At 38.4% G+C, this 27015-nt stretch overlaps 1 gene segment (V, D, J or C); it reads left to right on the plus strand.

The window, feature by feature from the left end:
* LOC131392806 (T cell receptor gamma constant 1-like) overlaps positions 1-16507 on the plus strand; it is a 40210-nt gene extending 23703 nt beyond the window's left edge. The window contains 4 exon segments of the C gene segment in view: positions 2538-2593; positions 10049-10378; positions 13718-13765; positions 15938-16507. Of these exon segments, the coding sequence occupies positions 2538-2593; positions 10049-10378; positions 13718-13765; positions 15938-16080 (577 nt within the window).
* Positions 16508-27015: the final 10508 nt, after the last annotated feature.

Raw genomic sequence — 27015 nt, forward strand, 5'->3', positions numbered from 1 at the left:
CTCATTTGAACCTCACAAAAGTCCAGAGAAATAGATATTTTCATCTCCATTTTAAAGATGAGGAAACTGAGGCTCTGAGAAGTACCTAAGAACACATTACTAGGAATGGAAGAGCTGGAATTAGAACCTGATCTTTCTGATTTTAACATGTCTTTTTCTTCACTTTCAACCTCCTGATAATTTGATTGATTGCACATGGATCTTTTTAAAACTTTAATAAACTTGTTAATACTAATTTGCACTAGCCCTTCCATCCATCCCCACTGTCACTACAATAATCACGGGTCTAAGGTTGCCTCTTAGCGGCTTATGGTGATCATCTTAAAACATGTCTGCTTCATTGACATTGCTCCCCTGACCCACCCACCTTTCTGCTTATACATTTATCTTCTTAAGCACAGATCTGATCATGTCACTTTCCTCCCTAAAACTTTCAGGAAGTCCTCATAATTTATTCTTTTGAAAAAATATCTATTTGAAAATACGGCAAAAAGTAAAAATTCTCTGCATTCCACTTTCTTAAAAATTAAGTATTAACTTCAGATGTCTCCTACCCCATTCCCATTCCAAGTTATTCTATCCAATGGACACAATTAATCTCCTAATTTTTCTTTCCACTCACATCTCTATAGATGCTTTTTAATTTAAATTTTAATATACTTGGAACCTATTTTATATAATATGATGTAGAGAGCTATTTTTGTTTTCCCAACAGATAATCAATAGTCCAAAGCCATTTTTAAAGTAATCTATCATTTCCCTATGACTTAAAAATGCCACGTCATATTTTAATGTTGACTTATACTTTTTGCATTTTTCTGGAGGATTTCTGTTTTACTTTGTTTCATTATTCTTACACTATTGTTGTATTATGTCAGGAGCTCTGTAATAAGTGCTAAGATCTACTATGTAAATTGTCTATTCACTATTATTTTTCAAAAAATTATTTTTTAGTTATCTCATTTGTATTCTTCCTATTAGAATTTAAAAGCAACTTATCTAGCCCACCCCCAACCCTTACACCATAGAACCAAAAACAAAATGTTGTCATAATTCTGATTGAAATTGCAGTCAATACATATACATGAATTTAGGAAGGATTAGCATCTATATGATACTGAGCATTTCCTTCATAAAAATGATATGTTTCTCCACTTATTTGGGTTTTATTTTATGCCCGTTAGTAAATCTTATACTGTTTTCTACATATAGTTCTTATATTTTAAAAGATTTTATAACAATTTATTTACTTTTTTGCATTATATTACTTAAATCCTTCATGGATCTTGAAATATTGACAACTCCTAAATTGCCTGATAATTCTGCTCATGGTCTTGGGATAAGGAAAAACAAATGACCAGGTATCAGAACGGGGTTGAGTAGGCATCATTCACGTCTCCAATAGGTACAAAGGATATTTGACAGCTCTGAGTAGTAATAACTTAGAATTCTCAAGAAACCCCTTTTCAAACATAATTTTCATTCAGCCCTCTTGTACTCTTCCATTGTGTTGGTGGCTGTGAGTTGCTGTGAAGGGACAGTTGCTCACCGTGACTGCCTGATACCTTCATTCTCATGGGCAGAGGCAATGTTTGCTTGTGGGACTTAGGCTGGGACAGGGTGGATCTGAAGCCGACGTGGGGATCATCAGGACCTGTCTTCTCTGGGTCCTGGCAGATGGACAACTCATCTGTACTCAGAGGAGCACTTAGCTGCTTCTGGCAATTCTTTTTCTTCCTGATCCAAGATTACAGATTAATAAGAATACAGATTGATTTTAACAATAAGATTACAGAATAGCTTCCAAGAGGCTTTTCCTTTCAACATATCAGAGCACTAGATTTTGTTTTCAAATTTTAGTTTAAATAAGGAATCTATTATTAGGAGATAGAATTCTATAAATTTCTTCTTTTATTTCAGGAAAACTAATGTCATCACAGAAATTATTTTGTCTTTTGGCATTGCCTGGTAAAGAATCACATTGCCAAATGGTAGAAGTGGCTTTGTTACAAATGGAGAACTTTGTTCACATGTCTCAAGTATATTTGTGTTAGCATATTTGCATTTTCAGTTACTGAAGAGTTTCCTCTTTTCAGAAATACATTCACAAATTGCTAACGGAGCAGCCCTGGTGTTTGTGAGAACAAAAGGGCCTTTCCTTTGATGCAATCTCTGAGCAGTTTCAACACAACTGAACACTTGGAAATAAAAATGTCTTAGCTCTCTGAATGTTTTTCCTAGTAATTTAGAAGGTAGTTGGTTGACCAGTTGGGTCTGATCTTTTCTTTTTCTGCTCTTATTCTTTCTGTTTTCTATCTGCACTTTTCAATGATTATTGCCTTGGTGGAAAACAGATGTCTAGGTCAATTTATTTGAGGAAAAGTAATAAAATGTCAGATATCACGAAACCTGTATTCAAGGACTTCCAAAGGAACCCAGAAGGTCAAGTTGCCAGTACAAGGTTATTTAACCAGTAGTCACATCATGAAGCTCAGGAGGGGGCTGAATTTTTGTAGAAGCTGTAACCAGTGTGACAGCTCCGGCTGGATCAAGATATTCGGAGAAGGGACTAAGCTCATAGTAACTCCCTCTGGTAAGTAACTTTTTTCAATTTTTACTCTAGTAATGAAAAACTGATAAACGATTTTTAGAGAAAACAATCTAGGATCACCATTGTCTGACTGCCACATACTTGGCCTCAACATATGAAGAGTAATTTTGCAGCTATTGGTCATTGTACATGAAAACAAAACTACTTCATAAGTTGTTTGTTCACTTCCCTGCTTATAAGCAGATTGAATTCTACTTTTAGAGTACACACACAAAAATGATAAACTCAGGCTAGAAATTAAGATATTTTGAGGACCATGTCTGTAAACCACAGGTATAAGTTATTTGTTCAAGATACTTTTCTTGTAGACTTTCTGAAGTGAGAGATACTTTTATTAATTACCTCTTCTTTATATTTTGAGATAAAACATAGTGCTCCTTTCTCCCACTAACCTGCAAAACCTATATTATTGGTTTTCATCTCATCCCTAACAGCAGTGCAAAAATTACTTCTTATAGTAAATGGCTATAAAACATTAATAAATCCCATTTCTTATTAACCTAGCTTCTTAGAGGTAGGCTGAGATCAGTCAAAATTTATGGTATCAACTCTTGTTGTGTTACCTAGAGATGGGCCAGCTTAATGGAATTTGTAAGCTCAATAAGCCGTTTCAGCTCCAAAGTCCATGAAAAGAGTCTGCGTGGTTTTACATCCTCATTTGCTCGTTTATGTTGTCAGCAATCATTCACTGAGGACAGTTTCTGTAATGGATGCTGGAGATAAAAGGAGGAACAAGACACAGAGAGAACAAGTCCCAACATTGCCAAAGCTTCTAGTCTAGTGGATAAGTGTTCTCTATTCTGGCTTGATTGGGCCCCATGTTCTTTGGTCTGTGGCTGCCAGAGGGGCAAGAGGTCTTGGATTCATGAGCTCATATCCTTTCTTAATTTAAGTAATAGTTATTGCTAATAAAATACATATATTTTATTTGGTGGAAGAATTTGTTAAAATGGCCCCTAACCATCCCATTAAAGAGCATAATAATATTAGCTAATATTTACTGAAGGCCAGACACAGTGCTAAATAGTTTCAGTGCTTTATCTCATTCCTCAACAGTCCTATAGACTGTTAAGGATCTTCTGTTAAGACAGAAGATCCTCTTAGGAAACTGAGGTTTAGAGAAGTTCAGTTACTTGTCTAAAGGCACTTGTCTAGTTACTGTGTCAAAGTTTGGGATCCAACAGAGACTTGTCTATTACAAAGTGCATTGTCTGGACTTTTATGTGATATTAGAAACACTGTCATTTTTTTTGTGTGTGTGTGTGAGGAAGATTAGCCATGAGCTAACATCCGATGCCAATCCTCCTCTTTTTGCTGAGAAAGATTGGCCCTGGGCTAACATCCGTGCCCATCTTACTCTACTTTACATGCAATGCAGCCACAGCATGGCTTGACAAGCAGTGCATCTGTGCACGCCAGAGATCGGAACCTGTGAACCCGGGGCAGCTGCAGCGGAGCACATGCGCTTAACCGCTACACCACGGGGCTGGCCCCTTAAGTCATGTTTTTATACTCTGAATATTTACTCTTCTGTAGCCTGACCTTTTAAGTGGACTCTTTAATTGACTACTTAATTAGTAACTGCTCACAATTTGTATTACTACTCATGTGTGAAAACAATGCTTCTGCTTCTAATCATGGCACTTAAACTGCCTCTCTCCTCTCCAAAAAAGATCATGTAAATCATATTGCATCTGCATTTACTAAATACTCAGAATATGATTCTTAGGGTATCTTGATAGAATGACAAGCCATTTTGACACCATTCCACTCAGTTTTCTTTCTGTATTGGCATCAAATTTGCTAGAAATATTGAAGCTGGTAAAAGAATCATAGCAGGCGTAATAAATCACATTACTAAATCGCATAATTCACAGCTGCCTTTCCACTTATGATGAGACAGCTGCAGAAATACCAAACCGAATAGGATCTTCTGATGAGCAGCACAGGATTTTAATTCAATGTCCTGGAAACCATAAATTATTTTCAGGTCAAAAGGAGCAGTCTTTCAGCAAGCAATAGTGTGAAAGATCATCATTAAGAATTCACTCTCTGTAATAACTCATCTGGTCTACTATTAATGGAAATTGAATTCTGAAAAAAAGTTACTTTAGAATCAATCCAGAAACCCACATTTCAATACATTTAATCAGAAAATACCTGTAAAACATATTGAATATACACTTATTAAATAGTTAAATATGTTATTTCTGTTATTGTTCCTCTTTGGAAATTAAAGAAACATTACGCTCTAGGCAAAGAACTGACTTTATACATGAAAATCGTTTAAGGAAGGAGATTTAGAAGATTCAGGCAAAATGATGAGAAAAGATAAAATCATACTCTCCGATGTATGTGTGGTGAGACGAGAAAAGATGTACCCCAAGCTGCCCAGGCAGACGGGGTCAGCTCTTCAATTCCTGACTATGTTCACGTCTAATGTGATTTTGCTTGAGTTTCATCTTTGTTAAATGTTAGCAGGGCCAATCTTTATATATTTGTATAAATATGGAAAAAATATGAGTACAATTTTAAAACAGGCACAAAGGGAGATTCCTGTAAAGGCTTTTCTGATAGTGGGCGGAAGGATGGCAGGAGAATCAAAGTGTTTGGCCCTGGCAAACAGATCATTGTTAGAGGTAAATTTTCTTTAAATTCTGTGGTGTAAGTTGGGGAGGGGAGGCAGGTGACACAGGTGCTGCAGGTTAGAGTGCTGGTGCTGGCTCAGAATTCATGGATTCCATCCCAGTTTTGTCATGAATCAGAATGGGATCTCTGGAGAGGTTGGTGACTCCATCCGGGTCCTTGGAGGCAGTCCTCTGCCTGACCTAGCACAGAGGACACTAACAAGGAGTTGACTAGTTAGAGCAACTGTGGGTCCCTAAGGGCTGGAGACGTTAGGTCCATTTGGTATTTCTGGGTTGAAAGATTTGTAAAGAAGTGTAGATATTTTACTTATCTGATTCCAAAAATAATCAATGGAAAAAATGAACAAAAATTGCTACACTTGCCATTTGGTCAGAAGATGATTCATAGTAAGTATCAAAATATTTAACTGCAGGACCATATTCAAGAATGTCATAAGCTGGGTTTATTTTTTTCTAAATTCAGTCCAGTAAATTTTTTCAATCCTCATTAGCCTTAAAGGTGAAATTTTGCCTGATTGAAGGAGAACATCTTACAAGGATGTTCCTAGCCTACTAGATCCACTGAAATGCAAGTTTTTAGAGAATTTTCACAAAGTGGATAAAGTACTGAAAAAATGAAGGAAATTTTATATTTTGATTTCCCTAGTGGTTGTGATCATATGAACAAAGAATTCATAAGTTGAAAAGCAACTTTCTGGTCTTCTCTTTTGGAACTGACTGCATACTCAATGTACATTGTAGCAATCAAATTAAACAATGGTGACACAGATACAATTCCCGAGGGTCCTGAAAAATGTTTTTTAGGAGAATGTGGTGCAGGGAAAAATATGGACTTTGATTCTGGGTCTATCGCTTTTGGTATAATCATCCTTTAGCAAATAAATTGTGATTTACTTGTTGTTGCTTTATTAAAATTATAAATAATATATGCTCATTGTGGAAAAAATCGGAAAATACAAAAAATAAAGAAAAAAATTAAAATTTTATATTGACAGGTATCACTGTTAACAGTTTGATATATTTCCATCCTTTCATTCTATCGAAGCAACGGTCATCCCAAATTGAATGTTTTGAGGATTAAATGAAATTAAATATGGAAATTACCTACCATAAAGCTTGGGACAAGCTTGAGACACTAGGTGAGAAAAATGTTGATTCCTTCTCCAGAATTCGAATTACTATGCATTGGAATTCTTTATGAAATCAGGAGTACAGATAAACGTATTACTTACCATCTAGGCTGCAGGTCACATTAGAACAAATAGTCAGTAATTGGAAAAAACTTTCAATTTCTAAGACTAATTGTTACCTGCTTCTGTAAATGATTAGAATATAATAAGCATTATCTCAAATATGATTAGCCTGAATATAAGGTGATCGCTCATTTTCCAGTAGAAATATCTGGCAGTAAAATAAGTTTTTTTTTTTTTTTCCTGCTTGAACATATAAACATATAGGAATAAAGATCAAAGTCAAATGTACATTTATAACATTTAATTTCTTACTTGGATTATACCTACACAATTAAAAACTATATCAATAGAAATATCAGTTGAGAAATATTGCTTTTTCTGCCCTTACATTTTGTTAAAAATTTTGTTCAGACTCTTCACCTGCATCTGAAACATCTACCTCAGAGCAAATTTCTAGATCATCTCAGGGTCTGAGTGTCTGTTTTGTGATCCCCATAGGATGATGTCACTGGATATTTTATCTAAAGAGACAATTATCCCTTTATAAAATGAAAGGAAAGCATTTTTTTCATTACTCTGTTATCCTATAAATGTGCAACATAAGCATAAACTGTAGAAATTTTAGTCCCAAGTAATATTACCAAACCCATGTTAAATTTCTTCATTTTCTTTCACCACTGCTAGCTCCAAAACTAGCATTAATTGAGTTCATTTCAGGTGAGATCTTGTCCAAATAGTATTTTTTGATCACAGCAGAGTATTAGAAGAGCAACTTTTAATATGAGAGGTTGCACAAGGACTGACACATAAGGCGACCCCTGTTTTCTGAGGGATAATTTTGGGAAAGAAAGCCTCACTTTATGTTCTGGCACTTTCAGTCTGTTTGAATTCTCCATGTTTCGTGTCAATATCACAGAGCTAGGATTTGAAAACATATTCTCCCATCTGTCATGTCATATTTGAGTTAGACCTCACTAATAATCAACCTCTGGGGCAGAAGAAGAAACAAGTTATAATGCACAAACTCTTTGTCATTTATTTAAACTACCTATTTCCAAAATCTATTTGAGAAGACATAAAATCAAATACACAAGTATAATTAGACCATGAAATAAAAATAGAAGATCAAAACCACTAAGGAAAGCAGACTAAAAATCGCCTGTGATTATCTAGCAAGGTATGCTCAAAGGTAGGAGAAAAAATGTAGTGGAATTCATACTTTTCATTAACTGATGAAATGAAGCACAGTAAAATTTCAAATAGGACATGTTTTTCCCACCATCAAATTAGAAAAGGACTTCAGTGCATGAGTCCTTTAGGAGGAAAGTGAGGTACAAAGGTGGACACTGCCTTTAACATCCATTTTACAGAATGGAGGAAATGGTCTTTCAGCAAACCCATTTTATCCCCCCACTGCATCAAGGCTATGGGCATCATAACATTGAGTGTCCTCCACAGATGGTGACCCTCAGCAGCTATGGTCAGGCAGGTGCCATATAGTGTCTAACGTGTCAATAGGAGGATTTGAGGACAGGCATCCTGCCATCTCTCTAGTCAGTTGCCTTGAAGGCCCGCTGCCAGGAGTTTCAAACAGAACTTTCCACATGAGCTGGAAAGATGTCAGTTTGAGGCTGAAATTTCTGGTGAAAACTTAGAATGCAAATAGATTGTGCTGTTGATTAGAGAAAAGAGCCATTTGTTTTGGACAACACGAGGGAAGCAGTTCCATATACTGACTGCATGTTATTAGGTTTTAGTCAGTGTTCTCTTCGATTTTCTTAACACTGTGAATGCAGTGGATAAGACAAAACAATGATTCCATATTAATTGGGTTGTGAAAGACACTTTTCCTCTGATGATGTCTTTGAGAATTCCAGGCATATTAGAGCAAAGTGGAATGCAAATGAAGGAACAAGTCTTCATGCTTAATTGCCAGGGATCTAATTGCAACCTCAAAATACTAAATTCCTATTAGTAAGGGCGATGTGGGGTCCCATGAGATTAAAATGTCATTTGGAGCATGCAATCACCACAAACAAATTGTTAATAATAATGATAATGATAATAATGACCATAATAATAATGATAATCTCTATTCTTACAGCGTTTTATATCAAATCACTCTTCAGATCTTGTTTCATTTTGGTCTCACTTCAGCTGTGGTAGGGATCTTGAATTGATTTACAGAAACATCATTGTTTTCAAACAAATAAAGCAACAAAGCCTTTCATTTACTTGATTTCTCAGCCACAGAACTTGTTGTGAGCAAAAGGCACCAGGACCAGAACCACGGTCTCTTGAGTCACAGGCCACCATAGTTCCCTAGAACGTGAAGAATTCAGAGAAGCTAAGTTATTCTAAAGTTTTTGATATGAGTTGATCACTGTGGAATTATAACACAGAACTCCTCAGTGATGGAACAAAACTTGTCCTCACAGGTAGGTATCAGAAGAACGTGATTTTTCAAGGTAATAGAGGGAAGGCAAGAAGCAATTAAATTGAAATAATAGGAATGTTTGGAAAAAACAGGAATATGATGGAGATTGAATGTAGAAATCTTAGGATAGGTCTTAAAACAAATACTTATAGTATAGGACAGCATAGACAACATTGTGCAAATATCGGAATAGGATTTAGCTTTGTGTACATGAGGACTTAACATAAAGCATCAAGTATAACATATATAATTATCATGAAAGTGTTTGGCCTGTGGACAAAGTTTATGATTACGGGTCAGTTTTGTGAGGTGACACATTTCCTTTCTAACGGTGAGAGGGTGTTGTCAAAGAGCCTGGGCTTTGGAGTCAGGCTGACCTGGATCCACCTCTTATGTCCTGTTTATGTGAACTTGTTTATTCTCTGGCCTCAGTTTCCTAATCCATAAAGTGAGATAACAGTATGTATCCAGCAGGGGTTGTATGTGAATTGAATGAAATAGTGTGAATAAAGTAGTTGGCACATTGTCTAACACATAATAGGTGCTGGATACATGTTCCCCCAATTCAAATGTAAAGAGAGAACTGTATCCAGTATGGAGAGTTGTTCGCCGCCAATAATATGTATATATTTTTTATTGGAGTAACGTTGGTTTATAACATTATATACATTTCAAGTGTAAATTGTTAAATTTCAATTTCTGTGTAGACCACATCATGTTCACCAGCCAAAAACTAATTCTCATCCATCATCGTGCATATGTGCTATGTTACCCCTTTTTTACCACAGTATTATTGCAGCCAATAACATTGACAGAGCAGAAATTGTCTAGAGGATTTAACTGTATTTCTAACTGTTCAAATGGAAAATTATCTTACTGTCTACTAACACAAAACAATTAAATTTGGAGGTATGTGTTTCTCTTAACAGAATTTTCCCTCAGCAAGAAAAATGCAATTAAAATGTGTTTATTTTTGTTGTTATTGTATGTGCTTTAAATCTTAATCCTTTATCTTAATTGATATCATTTCTAACACCAAAATGTATTGGCCTCAAAATTTATAGCCAATACGTTTAGATATCATGAACATATTTATCAGAAAAAAAATTTAATTAATTTAACTGATTTCTTTTAATTGCTGTTCCATTTTCCTCCACAGATAGCAGCCTTCCTACAGACATTTCCCCCAAGCCCACTATTTTTCTTCCTTCAATTGCTGAAGTAAACCTCCATAATGCTGGAACATATCTTTGTCTTCTTGAGAAATTCTTCCCTGATGTTATCAAGGTATATTGGAAAGAAAAGAACAGCAATACAATTCTGGAATCCCAGCAGGGAAATACCATGAAGACTAATGACACGTACATGAAATTCAGCTGGCTGACTGTGTCTGAAAAGTCAATGGATAAAGAGCACATATGTATTGTCCAACATGAGAATAATAAAAGAGGGGTTGACCAAGAGATTCTTTTTCCTCCCATAATGAAAGGTAAGTGTATATAAATATAAATGTAACCTCCCAGAACACTTTTTTCAAAGGGGATACCCCACCTTTTCTATCAAGTATTAGTGAAAAACAAACAAATATAAATCTGTCTTAAATGTTCTTCCATTTATTGGTAGCATAAATGTCCTTTTATATCCCCATAGGATAAAAATGGTATAGGCTTTGGAACATAAAAAAGAAAAAGAAAAATTTCCTTAACTTTTCTTAGCCTGAGTTTTTTCATCAAACATATTAAAGTCACAATGATGTTTTTTAGGGTTGATGTGTGGATTAAATGAAACAACATATGTGAAAGCACCAAGCAACTTAGCACACAGGAAATGCTAGAAAAGAGATTCCCTTTTAACGATCTTCCTTGATCACAAAGGAAGAACAATTATACGTCTTTCAGGAATGTTCTACTCAGCAAGCAAAGTAACTCTCACTTTAATCTTGCTACACACGAAGTATAACCCAAATGCAATGTTATTAGTCAGTAAAATGGTGTTTATTTGAGGGAGCCAGAGAGCGGCTCAGCAAAAAATTGAATAATTTGGCCACTGCAGTTTTATTAGGGTCTTAGGTTTTTCAGATTTGTATTTTACATACCATCTTAAGGTAAACTTTCATCACTAAAGACTGGGTAAGGCTTACATGTACAAAAATACTTTCATTTGACATGATGAATGTATTTCTTGCCATGGGTTAATACAGCTCAGCAAACACTTACTATAGTACTGGCCTGTGCCAAGCCTGGAAGGGACATGCGGATGAGCACACTAGGATGAATTACTGTCCCAAGGAGGAGGCACTGTTGTAAGAGAGCATATTCTTTTTCTAATCACTCAGGGTCACTCGTGATTCAGGCAAGATGTCCCAAAGGAGTCCCTTTGATGTAGATACTGTGCATATTTAGACAGCGTGAGCAGAGGGCTGACTGTGCCTTGGTCCCGGCAGAGGTCTTGTCACTCACCAGACTCACGACCCGCTGTCCTGAGTATGAAGACAACAGACCAAAAGCCCAAGAGCACCTATAGATAAGAAGGAGTCAGTTTGTACGTTTCCCTGTGGTTAATGAACCCTTTCGAAGCAGTGGGGAGCAAGCGCGTAACAAAACATGTGAAGACGTTTGCTGTGCACCCGTCCCAATTTCTGAAGTCAGTCTTCATCTTCTCAGATCCTTAGTTTCTTCAATGATCAAATTAGGTTTGAACACTTGCCTTGGCTTTCTCCTGGGGCCATGATGAAGAGCAAATGGAATAATGTCAGTGAAAACCCTTGCTTTTGAAAACATAACATGATGAATTTATTCACATATTTATTGTAACACTTATATCCTTTCCTAAAATTAACTAAAGTAAGATTACAAAAACAGCTCTAATTTACTATTTCTATTGCTAAGAAATAGAGGGGAAGCAATACGCAAAGCCCAAGTTAATATAACCACTGGATCTAAGAGTCTTAGTAGCTTTTGATTTTTCGAGTGTTCAGGGAAAAATAAGAAGTATACTAAGTTCCACGGAGATGATTATCATAGAGAAGTTCCAGTTCATACTGTGTTTTACTTGACATCTATTTTCTGAAACAAATGCCCCCCATGGGCTTCTCAGGGCAACAAAGCTAATGAGGACATTTCTGTTAATGTTATTCTACAGCAAATTTCTAATGCTGTTTCTTGGAAGTTTTTTGTTTTTGGTAAAAGCTAAGAATATAACTTGGAAGAAAAAATCAATAAAGTAATTTTGAAGAAGATGAAACTAGTCTGGTCCAAGTTTTTGACCAACCTTGGTTAAGAAAGAAAACTTAGGATACACACACAGGTTTTATTATGAAAAATTATTACTTTATTGTTTTTACCTCAATTAATGCGTGGTAAGAAGAAATTTTTATTTATCTTTTAATGAATAAGTCACTGTAAGGAAAAGAAAGAGACTTTTAAGACACAGTGAAGTCAGTTCTTGAAGATATTTTAACATCGAAACATGATTATGCTAATGTTTTCATTCGTGGAATTTATTCCAAGTCCGATGTCTCAAACCTGTTTTTAGAGCCACCAAAAAAGACCTAGTTGAGTGCATAAAATTGCTACCAGAACCACATCCATATGGAGAACACATTCAATAGAAAAAGGATAAACCAAAACAATCGTTTAGACTCCGTTATCCTCCATCCGACAGTCAATTATCTTTAAAAATATTTTTATCTTCGTATGTTTGCCTTTTTTTTTGTTTTTTACATTATAGATAAGTCTCACCTCAGGTTATATATATTCGGAGAAGTATAAATGTTTCTTGGCCTATCTTCCTATCTTTGGAAAAAATTGCACTGAAATGTTGAGCTCCTGTAATAAAAAGGTCATTTGCTAAGAACATTTAAGATATTTAGAAGAGAGGAAGTTTTTACTGTCTACAATGATGGAATTATGTTTTTTCTCTATAGATTATTTTCTATTTCTATGAATTATTTTTACAAAGTACTTTCCACAAGCTCTATCTTTCTGAATCCACACAACAATCCTTTGAACGCTGGCTCTGCCATCACTGGTATGACTCTCAGCGAGTTACTTATATTCCCATCTTATTTCCTCATTTGTAACACTGAGTCCTGCAAACTACAATTCACTTCAGTGTGACTGGAACATTAAAGGAGATAATGCATGTGAAGCATTTAACACAGTGCCTGGTGCAGTAATAAACACTCAAGAGCTGTTAGCTTTTATTCACATCGTTGTCATGTCCACAAACACCACAGCTGCAGAAAATCATGTGTACGTGTTGGGGATATTGACACATGCATGCTTCGGAAAGGTATGCCTGATTCCGTTGCGGTCATGGGAAATAGCCTAAACCAGACTCCTTCCAACGTGGGATTCTGAGAGCTGATGAATTTATTTTGGAAGCAACTCTTCGTGTCAGCAACGTATGCTGAAGACTGCAGAGTAGCCACATTTTCTGTTTATTTTTCCATTTGACAAGTATTTCTCCAACACCTCCTTTGAGGCGGGCACTGTGCTAGGAGCTGTGAATACAGAAGGAAAACAAGAGAGTCTTGGATATTATCGTCCCATTGTGATAAAGAAGATAAAATGTATTTTTCGTGAAAGTCAACATCTTCGTGTGTAGAAACACAGTACCTGAGTTAGATCTACTGAATTATATAGAGTCAGATCAACTATTCCTGGAATCACAGGGCTCATATTTTTAATGACTCTCTCCTCTCTGTTGGCAGATTCTGTCTACCTATCTCTCTGTCTGACTGCCTATCTATCTGCACACACACAGACACACATTGTCAAATTATGGATATGAACAACTGACTAATACTTGCTCTCATTTCTTCTAGAGGTCACTGCTATTGATTCTACAAAAGCTTGTCTGAAAGATGAAAGCAGTAAGTTTTTGTATCTTTGCCTTTATGTCAAGCTATAGCAATTTTTCCTGTGGATAGACTTAACTTTTGAACTTCCCTGGTTTAAGGTAGAAAAAGTAAAATGGCTGGATGTTGCAGAATACACTGAGTCATATTTTAAATCAATCTATCATTTCTTAGGAGTCATCTTAACCTCATAAATGCTGGTTTGGGGATGAGATGACTGAATTAGAGGGTGCAGTGATAGGCTCTGAATTATTTCAACAATGGACATCATTCATTTGCATGGCTTTTGTTTCTAATGACTGAGGAATACATGACATCAAGGTGCTTCTAGATTTTTTTTGAAGTCTTTGGTCCTTGCTAGTACCTAATAACATGAACTGACATGTACTGAGAGCTTCTTATACAGAAGGCATTGTGCTGGGTTTTGCATGCATTTTCTTGTTTAATTCTCATAATACTCCTAGGAGGTGGTACAATAATTTGTTTCCCATTTTACAAAAGTGGGCAATGAGCTAAAATTAATTAAGTCCCTTGCACCACGCCACACAGCTAGATCTGGGATTTTAACCTCGCCACCTGAATCAAGAGTTCATACACTTACTCAGTTCTCTCTTCTTCCTCTAAGATATAGTCCTAGAGCAAGAAACCCCAAAGCCTAGGTCCTGAGATATGATGGGCACATGGTGGGAGGTGGGTAAGTGCACGGGATTCACAATATTATAGATTGGACTTGAACCCCAGATCTTTCAATGATTATTTGCATCAATATAGGAAAATTACTTACATTTTCTGAGCAACACTTTACTCATCTGCCAGCCAGGATAATTAGACCTAACTCAGTTATTGAAGAGATAAGGTCACCTATGTGGGATGTCTAGCATAGAGTATCTCATTTGTCTGTCACAGAATCATTACTAGTTTCTGGCCCTTTCTCCCTACCTACGAACAAAGGAAGTGAATGGAAGCATTGGCTCTAGCCCTTCTGATCTCTCCTCCATTTCTGATATCAAGGGGGCTCTGGACTTCAGCTAACACTTTACCTGAGCAAGGGCAAGGAGTTATGAGCACATCACCTTTGAGATCTATTTCTACACTGAGTGCTAATCATTCTGGAGTTCAGACTCTTGAAGATAAAACATGCAAAAGGGAAATTTTCTCAGGAAGAGACTCAGCCTTGTGGTTCACTGAATAGGTAGTCTGGCTCAGCATCATTGTCGTTAGTTATTTCTTGCCAGCATACATTTCTTGCCAAACTTCAAAAGGTATTAAGTGCAATTATCCTCTAACATCACAGGCAAAATGAGACATGTTTAGGAAAGACAGTTGACTGATCCATGGCCTCCTAAATTTTCAGAGAATTTGGATTAACCACACTCTTCCATTTTATATAATGCCCTCTTTAGTAAAACTTGTCACCCACCCCACTGTGAACACCACCAAATTTCCGTGTAGTGTTCCCTTCATAGTAATCACACTGCATGCACCACGTGTAATGGCTCAGACACTTCTAAATCAGAATTCAATTTTATATTTATGCAGAAGATTTTGATGTCTGGGGTATTTATTGCACTTGGACGTGCAGAATAACAGAGTACCTAAGAATGTATTCTTTAAATTCGTGTTGCTGGGATCAAAATTTGATTTCTGGTGCATACTAAATGTATAATATCAGACAAACTACTTCTCTCTCTGTCCTCAGTTTATTTGTAAAATGGCATGACAATAATAATCTCATAGGTTATTATAAAACTTAAATAAGATTAAAGATTTGCATGCAAAGCTCTCAGAACAAGAGTTTGGCATTTGGTTAGCGGTTAATGAATATTAGCTATTATTATTATCTAGAGACATGGTGGGGGTGAAGAAACACTGAAAGCTATTTATCACAAATACTTCTTTCTCATTGGACTCTTTCAGTAAAAATGCAACATTTTCATATTTTGGAATGTTCTAAGTGAATTTAGGAGAAGTGGTTTATTTACATGACCTCTAAACTGGATTCTGAGCTGTCTTCTTGTTGTTGTCTGTGGTGGTGGTGGGGGGGTAAATGTTTACTTTTGGGTTTTGGTTGTGCGGGGTGTCACTGCAAAGTAGGTCCTCATAAATAAATAACTGTGACCACCCTCCTATTAATATGTCCCATCCTTTCAGAAGAACAGTGAAAACTAATCAAAACCCTTCTCTTAGACACCCTGCAGCTGCAGCTCACCAGCACCTCTGCCTATTACACCTACGCCCTCCTCCTCCTCAAGAGCATGATCTACTTTGCCATCATCGCCTTCTGCCTGTTCAGGAGAACAGCAGTCTGTGGCAGTGGAAAGAGTTCCTGACAGATGGTGGAAACAAGAAGGCAACTTTTCTCCATTGTTTATTGTTCCTAAAAGTGTCTCATAAAGTGGGCTTTTTCTCTGGGTGTGGGTTATTTCAGTTCACATGTGTGCTTTTCTATTATGTCATTATTGCATTTTCAAACCACCGGGGAAACAAAATTTTACTCTGTAACAACAATGAATTCTGCCATTACTCAGGGACAGGGCTAAGGGGTAGTCCTTTAGCACCACTGTCTCCATGATCTCCATCAGCTCCTCCAGAAACCCAAATAATCATGCCTTCTGAGTACAGACAGCATGCAGCTTCTAGTCACGTCCCTTATGGATCTTTAACCAGACGTCTGCCTTGAAGCCTTCCATTTTACACAGCCTGAAGCCACCATCTTTGCTACTTAAATTCTGTACTTTGCTTTTCATAGTAGGCACAATAAAAAAAAAATCAAAATTCTACATTTTTCTATGTGTACCTTATTTTCATAAAATTTAACTGAAAGTCCAGGGTAAGGAAGAGGATGACAACTGAGCTATCAAATCCAGGGTTGGATGTAATAATGGTCAATGCCACAGTTCTCATTCTTTCTCTGAGATAGTGGTTATGATGCTTTCTTTGGGGCACTGGCTCTAAGGGGGCTACAACCAAATGAAGTTTACAGGTTGCTTCTCTTTCAAAGGTCTCCAAATTCAGACTCATTTTGTTTGGGACATTCCGATAGTGTCAGTATAACATCTAGGATGACCTGTACTGCGTGTGATCAGCTCTACACTATTATTTTACAAACACTGTGTTTCCTGTTCCTCACAATAACCCCATGAGACCTTCACTCACACCAAGAGGCATTGCAGTGGAGGGGTTAAGCCCCTGGACTCTGAACCCCGGGTGCCTGTGTTTGAATCCTGGGTCTCGTATTAGCATCTCTGTGACCTCAGGCAAGCTATTTGAACTCTCTGTGCCATAACTTCCTCATCTGTAGACTAGAGTTACAGCGCCCTGTCTCCTGGAGTTGTGTGGATTAGATGAGGTAATAGTGCCTGGTACTTGCAAGTCCTCAACAGCATTACCATCCACTGTTGGCAGCTCTACTTTAGAAATAGTAGATACCATACACAGACAAACTCTGACAGTCATCTCTAATTTTATTTCCCCACCGAGTGGTTAGATGTGGATGGAATAGGGACTCAGTGAGTTTCTACTTTCAGCAGGCAGCCTCATTAATCCTCCAAGAGCCCCCTGCAGGTAGGTACAACTATAGTCCACAGTGCATAGATTGGAGAGATTAAATTCTCTGTTCAAGGTCGCTGTTTTGTAAGTAGTAGTCTTTTAAATCCAGGTCCCTCTGAACTCAGAGCCAGTATTTTCTTACCTACTAACAGGTGGCTTTCCCTTCACCCACTGTCAACTGGGAAAAACAAAACATGCACTGCTTGTTTACTAAAGGCATCCTCCAAGAAGTCAGTGAGAATTTTCTTGAGGACTTGTGGGTCCATCTTGTTTTCTCCTCATGTACATACTCTGCCATTGCCATAATTACTCCCTTTGTTATCAACAGTGTGGAAATCCTCCTTTAGTCTGTGAGTGTGTATCCTAGATTGGCAACTGTTTTTTGGGGGGCTGCTAATGAAATGGACTGAAAGTCTTGGGCAGAGCAGGCTCTGGGTGTACCATTCTGACACCCCAGCTCTTCCCCTAGACAGAAAGGGCCTGAATGACCTCAGAATCACCTGTGGAAGACTCTGGTTGGTCCACGTGCATTTCTGAGGTAGGATACAGGTTATACGTAATTTCTGGTTCAGTAATTTCCCACCATAGCTTGACTGCCATGTGATGTGATGGGAGAAACACTGGCCCACTGGTCACACCTGACACCCCATAGTTAGAGCCTCGGTTCCTTGGTCTTGCTCTAAAGCTGTGTCATTTGTTCTTGACCATGTCACATTGCCTCAATTCACCCAGCTTTAGAAGAAACTCTCCAAATTAAATAATTTCAGGTTTATAGTACAACTTACAAATCCAATGATTAACATCCTAATGAAGTAGTAGCAAATGTTGGTATGTTGCTCACTGGTACTAGTCTAAGTACATGTTAACTTATTTAAGTCTCACAAGAACCCTATGAGATATGTACAATTATCTCTGTTTTATAGATGGGGAAAAAGGCAGATAAGGAATAAAGAATGTCCCCATAATTAGATCGCTGATAAGAAACAGATCTGGGATTTGAACCCAAGCAGCCTGGCTGCAGGAGCTCTGCTCTTAACTTCTACATTTTTTGCTACTAGAGTAGAAACAAGTTACTTTAGTTTCAATTAAAACAGGAAAATTTCCCTCCTTGTCGGCTAAGAGCTGCTGAAGAGAACTTTACCTGTCCACCCATCCTCTCCTTGCTCCTATGCTGTTCCTACAATTTGAGGGACATTGGCCAACCTCCCACACAATATTCATGCTTGGAAGACTTTTATATGCTGACCTCCCACCCACCAATAGGACTTCCGTGATTCAACTCCATGGCACCTGGTTGGATAAAATGAGTACCGGAACAACAGGTTGTATCCACAGGTGTGCAATGGATAAACTAGGCAAAGATTTACACAATTCCCCATAAAAACACTTGTTTGTCAATAGTCGTTATAGAGCTAGAGTCTCCACACACTTCTCGACTATAACAAAGGGAAACTTCAAGGCAACAATTCTCAAAATTTCCCCATTATGAATTCTCTCTCTTGTTTTGGAATTCTTTTCCTCACACACTTCATTTTTGAAGGCTTTCTGTCAATCAAGCAGGACACAATTAAATAATCTTTGATTTACCCCTTTATATTAATCAAAGTCCCATATAACTGCCCATTAGAAAATCTGAGTAATAAGAGATAACCAGAGATACTATACCAAAATGATACAGTTCAACCAAAGGGCTAGAAACTCAACATTTTCGTTACCCATGAAGTGTAACCTGGGTAAATGCATGGACTCTCTCACGTTCTGTTAGGCTATTTTTTTGTTGTTTGCTATCTTTTGCTTCACTTAAATAACAGCACATACCGACCACTTAGTGAGCATCGGGAATTCTGTCAGGCAGTTTCCATGCTCTATGTCTAATGTTCTCACTGTACCACATACAGTTATCACGCTCATCTCACTGATGAGAAGACGAGGTCCCAGAGAGGCTAAGAAATATGCCTGAGACTAAAGACGGAGTAGTGCCCGAGTCCACATGGCTCCAGGTCTGCCTGACTGAAGCCCTGCTGCTCTATCCCTTATACCAGCGGCTCTCCTCTTGGGAGCCTTTCAAAACCACTGAGGCCCAGACTCCATCACAGGCCAGGCATCGGCCTTTAAAACCCTCCTTCAGTAATTCTAATGTGCTCGGGCTGGAGGCCAGCAAGTGACTGAAAGAGCTCCTGGGCTCCAGCGCTGCTGTCCCGGATCACACGCAGTGAGGAGCCATCACAGGGCCCCTCACACACGTGAGAACCTGCTGCAACCCGGAGAGTGTTCTCAGCACTCCACCCACCCACTTCCTGAGGAAACGAAGGGTATGTACCAAGATTTATGGGCAAGGATGTTCATTCACTGTAGCACCATTTATAGCAGCACCAAATTAACCCAAATGCCTATAAGAAACTGAAAAATAAGCTAAAGGATTTCATATTATTGTCTACTATGCATCTTCAAAAAATGTAGATTGTTTGCAGAAACGGAAAATTAATCAGAAGATGTCATTGAAAAAATAATATGCATAGCATGACCCTATAAAAATTGTTAGATAATACTTTCACATGGTTTAAAAATCAAAACACTCTAAAAAATGCATTAAGAGATCTTGCTTCAACCACTGTATCCCCCTCTCCCACTTCTTACAGCTCATATATTTGTTTCATGTGCATCCTTCCAGTTTTAATTTATGCAGTTATGAATGTATATGTGTAAATATATATGCATGTATATATATGCTCATTTCCTCCCTTATTACATAGAGGTAGGGAATGATATACATTATTCTGCACTTCTCTTTTCCCTTAAACGTCCTAGAGCTCTCTTTATGTCAAGATAGAGGGATATGTAGACAGCTGCATGATATTTCAGGGCGAATGTGCAACACTTTATAAAATCAGTTCCCTGTGATAGACTCTTGGCTCATTTTCAATCTTTTTCTATTATAAGAAATGCTGAAATTATAATAGTGTTATCTGTCATTTTGAACATGTTTATTTGTCATTTTGATAGGTATTGCCAACTTGCTCACGATAGAGAGAGCACGATTTTGTACTTCTACCACACTGTCAGTGAATGCCAAGACCATGCCTCAGGACTTTCTAATCTGACAGGTGAAAAATAGGGTCTCATGGTGGTTGTAATTTGCTTTTCTCTTACTAAGAGTGAGGAGAAGCATCTTTTCATATCTTGAAAGTCTACATTTCTTTTTCTGTGGAATATTTCTTCATGTCCTTTGACCATTTTTTCTATTGAGTAATAATACCAACAAGCATGACACTCGTTTATATATGTCTCTGTATTTCTACAGGCATAGGCACAAAACATGCTCAATGTATGGTAAGAGGGTGAGAAAATAAGAGATTGTACATTTTTCTATCTTCTCTAACTAATCCTTTCAAAGTAAAAATTTTTACATATTAAAGATAATGTCTCAATTGAAATTAGGAAATTTTTTTTGTTTATTTCTTGACAATCAGCCTCAGTTTCTGTGAAAGACTTTCTTTTGGAAACCAAGTAGAGCCTGCCATCTGGAAACAAAATAAAATCCACCAGATACAAGAAAGGTTAAATTTAATTTAGATCTACACCTTCAGTCTCTAGGCCAAAGCCTGGCCCTCTGCTTAGAGACTTGGAACTATTTCTACATTGGGAAAGAGTAGAAGCAAAGAGGGGAAACTTGAAAATTACTGAACGCTTTCTGTGGCTGTCTTCACTGCCGGGCACTACTAGGTAGTGTCTCCTGTGGCCTGAAACTTCTTAGCAACTTCCTTCCGCCCTGGGCCTGAGCTGCTCTGAACTAGGCGGTACAGGGAGGGAGAGCACAGGTGGTGGTGGAGGAGACAGCCTGGGTGGTGGGAGGGGGCTGGTGTGGCTGATGGTGTGTTATTTTCTCAGGCTTCTTTTGTTTACATGCTCTGTCAAATGTGGTTGATTCTGGGAAAATGCTCAAACTCAAACCGGTCCCTACTGGTTGGAGTTGTTCAAGCAGTGGCTAGGGTGTCATAAGATAAAATAAGGGCAGTTGAACCACAACCAACTTTGCTCACTTTCAAAAGGCCACAGCTAATAAAAGGAAGAGATCCATCTACATATGCATGTGATTGCTGTCAAATATACTCTTAGGCTGTCGGTTGGATGTTCCCTGCTTTTTATACACAAAGTTTACTCCAATTAGCTACCACGTGCATGGGAATCTTATGCCCAGGACTGTTCTGATGCTGCATCTCCATCCACTCTCATGACCTTGTTCTGAAGGAAAGAGCAGACAGGGCATCTTGGAGCACTAAGATAATGCTAACATTCCACCAAGTACCTGTGCTCCTCCATGGTGTTTGATTTACTGAGGCTGGTACCTTTTGGTTTCATTTTCTCAGTGTGGACAGGGTGACACAGATCTGTGTCCATGAACCCGGTAGCGTGGATGGACTGTAGATGTGGGCAACAGTGATGTGCTTTTTCCCTCCCAAGAACACAGAGATACAGAGGCCCTGAGTTCAACTGCATAATTGAATGTGGTATAGTGAATCATATAAGTCCCCTAACAAGTCAGAGTCAACCTGAACAAGGCTTAATAGAGGACGTTAATATTAGATTTAACTGTGATTGGGCTCAATTAGAAGAGGGCTGTTCAGCAACGTGAGCACAAAGAGCAAATGTCCTCACCTCCACACAGCCAAGCATGGTACAGAGTAGGTGCCCAGGCCCAGGGTCTCAATCTGTCGCGTCCCAGGGGGAAGTAGAGCTCTATCATTGTGATCAACACTTTAGGCTTTCACAGTCTGACCTCATGGACCATTCATATTATACACTTCATTCTTCTTGGTCTGTGCTCTGAGAGCCCGTTTCTGGGTGAGCCTTGGCTTCCTATGAGGATTGGCTGCGACTACTGGTTGAGCCCAGCATGTCTGGATGAGAGCTCTTTCTCAGGTTAAATTAATACACTGACGTCCAGCTTAGACATCATCTGTGGGCTTGGTGTAAATGCGACTCCACTCCTGAGACAGGACATTCTCACTGTGATAACACCATTGAGTTCCTGAGGTTTCAGTCCGAACGTAGACCCTGGAACTGTTCCTCGCCCCTTCTCCTCCATGGGAAGCTCTTCCTCATTACGACCCGGCCTGCCAGCGATCCTTCCAGTTGCACTTCTGTCATTCGGCCCAGTCTTAGAGCAAGCACACATGGAGTTGATTAGATTTGCACAAATGGTCAGTTTCCCCCCAAACCAGCACCATTCCCACTACACACAATTGAGTTTTTCTTGAAGAACTCAACGAATAATGAAAGAAAATTAAGAGACAAGCTGCCTTCCTATGAGGTATTGAGGTGAATATTCATGTTTGAAAAAAATAGCTCACCATAGGATTAGGTCATTTTAATTCAAATTAGCGAAATGCAAAGGGAAATGGGCAACGGTTTCACAGTGGTGTTTGAAATCTAGGAGTACTAGATTATTTCAGAACCATACTTCTGGGAGAAAAATACTATTTCATGATAAAAGTAATACAAAATGTCTGGCGACCTTTTATATGTTTTCACGACCCCTCCTTGTCTGCCTTTTGTAATTCCAACACTTTTGGCCAAATACATAATGAAAAACAAGGAAAATAAAACTAATCATTTTGATATATTGGGTTTTATTATTTTAAAACTGCCTGAAGAGCCCATGTGCATGAGTTAAAAAATACAAGGGAAATGTAGGGTGTTAAAAAAGAAATCCAAAAGAAATCTGAGACATGAAACAAAAAAATTCCAATGTGTGAATCAAAATAAAAAGATACTTTGCTTACTAAAATAGTATTATTCCAATATTTTAAGAAATCTTTTGTTAAGGATTATAGCACAAGACTTTTCTGCAACTCTTCATTAACAGATCAGACTCAGTCTCACTGAATACAAGACGGATCATTCCATTATCTTAGCATCCACAGGCAGGCTGCTAGATGTATGTGGCTGTGGTACAGTGTCTGTGAGGTGTTACAGTAAATAAATTCTTTATCAGCCATTCAGTGAAGTCAGCAGTGGACGTCACCACTTCAACCTTCAGTAGGGAGACCCCATCTCCTGTCCTTCTTTTCCTCCAGGTGACATTCAATGAGGGGTTTTCACACCAGAAAAGAGAGAACACAAAAATATTTGAGACGGGGTATAAAGGCAAAGTGCTCCATTTGCCTTATGTCTTTATAACAACGTCTGTGCACTGCAGATGAGCTGTGTTACAGACACTTACAGGACCATGGCTGTGTCCACACAAGAATTTATCTAAGGCATTTAGAAAAGGATCTGCTATTCAGATGCCCATATTTTTGCTTTATCTCCAATCACTGTTGTGGAAAGAAGGGGCTGAAGCGTGTTGGGTGCTTCTGATGCAGACACAGGGTCTCCAGTCACCACAACTCTGGCCGCCTCTGCTTTTGAAGGACCCCAGATCCATCCACTCCTTTTCCCTTCTGTGACTGAATAATCAGGCAGACTTGCTGCTACTATGATTTACTTCATGTTTATTTGTTTGTATTTATGAGGATGAAATATTTCCTTTCATCATCTGAAGGGGTTTAACAACGTGCCCACCTTCAGGCTCACCAAGAGCTGTTGCTCTGACTGGATCACACCCTTCATCTCGGAAGCTCCAGCACACTGGAGAGACATTCCAGTGCAGGGCTGGAGCGGACCCTAGAAACAGGCTGGGGGGCCTGTGTCCTGGCTCCGCCACTTGTTCCCTGTGTGACCTTGGACAAGTTACACACACCCTCTCTAGTCTTACTGGCCTCAGGTGTGAATGGAGGCAATAACAAGACCACATCTCACAGGACTGTGGCCCGCACAGCACACGTAAGTTAGGGTTTGTGAATAAACAACGTCTGACACAGAGACACTTTGGCTAAGTCAGCAACTATGAACTCATGCTCATTCTTTAGAAATTTGGAACTCTGAGGTATTTTTCCTACTTCATGAATTTATATCTCTGCAGAAAATGTTAAGAAATGTAACGATAACAAAATGTTACCTATAAATTCATGTAAATAGGACAAATCTGGCTATTTACTCCCACTCATATTCTTTGAATTTTACTTGGAATCTATTCAAAGAAAATGCTCCATATTTAACTACTTTGTCGCTATAGTTTCACATTCAAAGACTTACTGTAACAAAAGTAGCACTCATAGTTCCAGAAGTGGTTTTCCACTGTTCTGCTTTCCTTCAGCTGCTTCAGATCCTGCGTGGTAGGGACAGGGAAGGAGAAAAAGTATTGCACTCCATTAAAGCAAGAAACGATTTCTTTAGAGTTACAACATGTATCCATAATATTTTAAATGAGATATTCATATGTTTAATCCTCAAGAGATTTAGGATAACAAAAATGAAATGGTAAAATAAAGTTTTACTTTATTTCTTGCAAGAAGAAAGCCTGTAAAATAGGATCTATCCCTTGCAAAAATCTGTCAAAATGGATTCGCTTATGTATGTCTAAAAATATTCATACAGACCAAGAATTATTATCCACTGTTATTCCTCCTCCACCACTTTGCTGACAAGCTTGCATATGGTTTTCAAGTGCAAATAACTTTGAGCTTTGGTACAAATAATTTATCCCACATATTTTCAAAATCACTGTCACTGGTAAGTGAGGGAGCTGTGAGGGCTTCCTAATGCCGAGGTCACTGCCTCGTGAGCCTTGTCTTATTCATGCGTTTGACCCAGTCATTCCACCCTGGAATTATTTCCTTAAGATATACCCCTGAGGAAGTAATACTTGTTTTCCATTATGTAGATTTTCCCCCTAAAAATTACCAAGAAAAGCTAAATGTCTGAGAGTAGAAGAAAAGTTAGATAATTATTACATTGCCATGAAATATCTTACATTCACCTAAAATTATATTTACAGTTTATGACAACATAGAAAATGTATATGCGATAAAATCAAATACATAGTAAATAAAACTGTATTACTGCGAGATCACAGTTGATGAAAATAAAAAAACTAAATATAAATAGGCAAATTAGAAAGACTAGATGAAAAGACCCAGTTGACTCACATACATTTCTGGAAATTCCAAAATTTCTACAATAAACTGAAACTGACCTTTTAATTTTTAGACAGGGTATAAATAATATGGGCAGTGTGAAAACAATTGTGTAAGTTAAAAACACAAACTAGAAGGAGAGAAACTGAACTGTCACACTGATGTTGCCGAGTAATGTGAAGGACAGAGGATCTTTTCTTTTATCTTTCCACATTTTTGTAAAAAGCAGGCATTACTCTCACATTCAGGGAAGGGAGATAAAAAAGGAGCTGGGAGAAGACCCAGGTAGCAGGTTGGGGATATGAGCTATGCAGACACAGAAGCAGCCTGCCTCCCTGGTGCTCTCCTCTCATCAGATAACACACTTCAGGAGGGACATTTTCCTTATGAGAATGTCTGCCTGGATTACAGAGAAGAACAAACCTGCTGCAGGAGAAAAAACGGCCAAGAATCCTAAGAAAAGATGGTGTCCCACATCTGAACCTTATCAATGTCACATAGTTCAGGTTCCCTTTGTGGTGAAATAAATAGAGAAAGGTATAGTGGTTGGAAGGCTTCACTTTCCAGCCTGTTAAACTGCTGTAAATCGTAGAGACACTGGGGGGGTTTAACTGCCATCTCACTTTGAGAGGAGTCTGAGGAAGATGGTCACACCGAGTCTTCCTGTTTCTGGGCTCACTTTCCACCTGTCAGGCTAACGGCATTGAAGCCACAATGAGCTGACATGTCTTGGAATTATTTGTGAGTCCTAAATAAAGCCATATTTTTTAATTAAAACATAATAATATGTATGCTTTACAGAATATAAAAGTTAATGCTAGCAAGGTCTTTTGGCTACGGTCAAGTGAGGAGGTCAGGTATTCTCATTTTGAAAAGCAACTATAAAATGGACTAGATGAACAAAACTAACCATTTCAGCATCAGGAAATGACCAAAGGCATACAACAGTCTGAGAAGTGCTTATGCTGGAAAAACTGCAGAACTCAGGCAACAACAGTGGTGTTCTCTCCTGGAGATGCCCCCGCTCCTCCCCCACCTCCCAACACCCAGCTCAATTGGCATGAATTTTCTCCCAGGGCCGGGGGGGCCATGAGGACTGGCATAAAAATTACACAGCTGAAGGGAGCTCACTTGATTTGGGGTGGATGTGATGTGATGATGAACTGACAAACTCAGTGGTGTGCAAGCAGGAAGGGCCAGAGGCTCTGCTGGTTTGTAGTTGTGGTCATGGCTGCAGCAAGCATAAGCTTGACTGAAGCTGTGTGCATGCTTAGTGGAGACACAAAAGAGCTCATGCTAGCCATAGACTCCTGGTCAAACCTGAGGCTGGGAGCATATGCAGATGAGATGTGAAGGGACTCAGCAAAATGTACAAGCTGGGGAAGACTCAAAATAGCCTGAAATTTGAATGTTCTGCCAGTACACACACATGTCCACCTGGCAGAGGATGGAAGTCTTAATCAAGGGGCTTGAGCACAATCTCTGTCCAATCACTGGCTACCACTAAGCTGTGCAGACGAAGGGGGGACCCCATACGGAGCTAGGCTTAAAAATAAGTGAATTAAAAAGAAAAAAACTGAGACGAGACATCAGCAGCCACACACCACAAGGGACATAATTTCACAGATTTAGTTCAGGCAATTTTCCAAGCAAACAAACAGCAATGGCAGCAACCTCATAGGGGAAAAACCAGAATCG

This window comes from Diceros bicornis, chromosome 3 (genome assembly GCF_020826845.1).
Source record: "Diceros bicornis minor isolate mBicDic1 chromosome 3, mDicBic1.mat.cur, whole genome shotgun sequence".
NCBI classification, from domain to species: domain Eukaryota; kingdom Metazoa; phylum Chordata; class Mammalia; order Perissodactyla; family Rhinocerotidae; genus Diceros; species Diceros bicornis.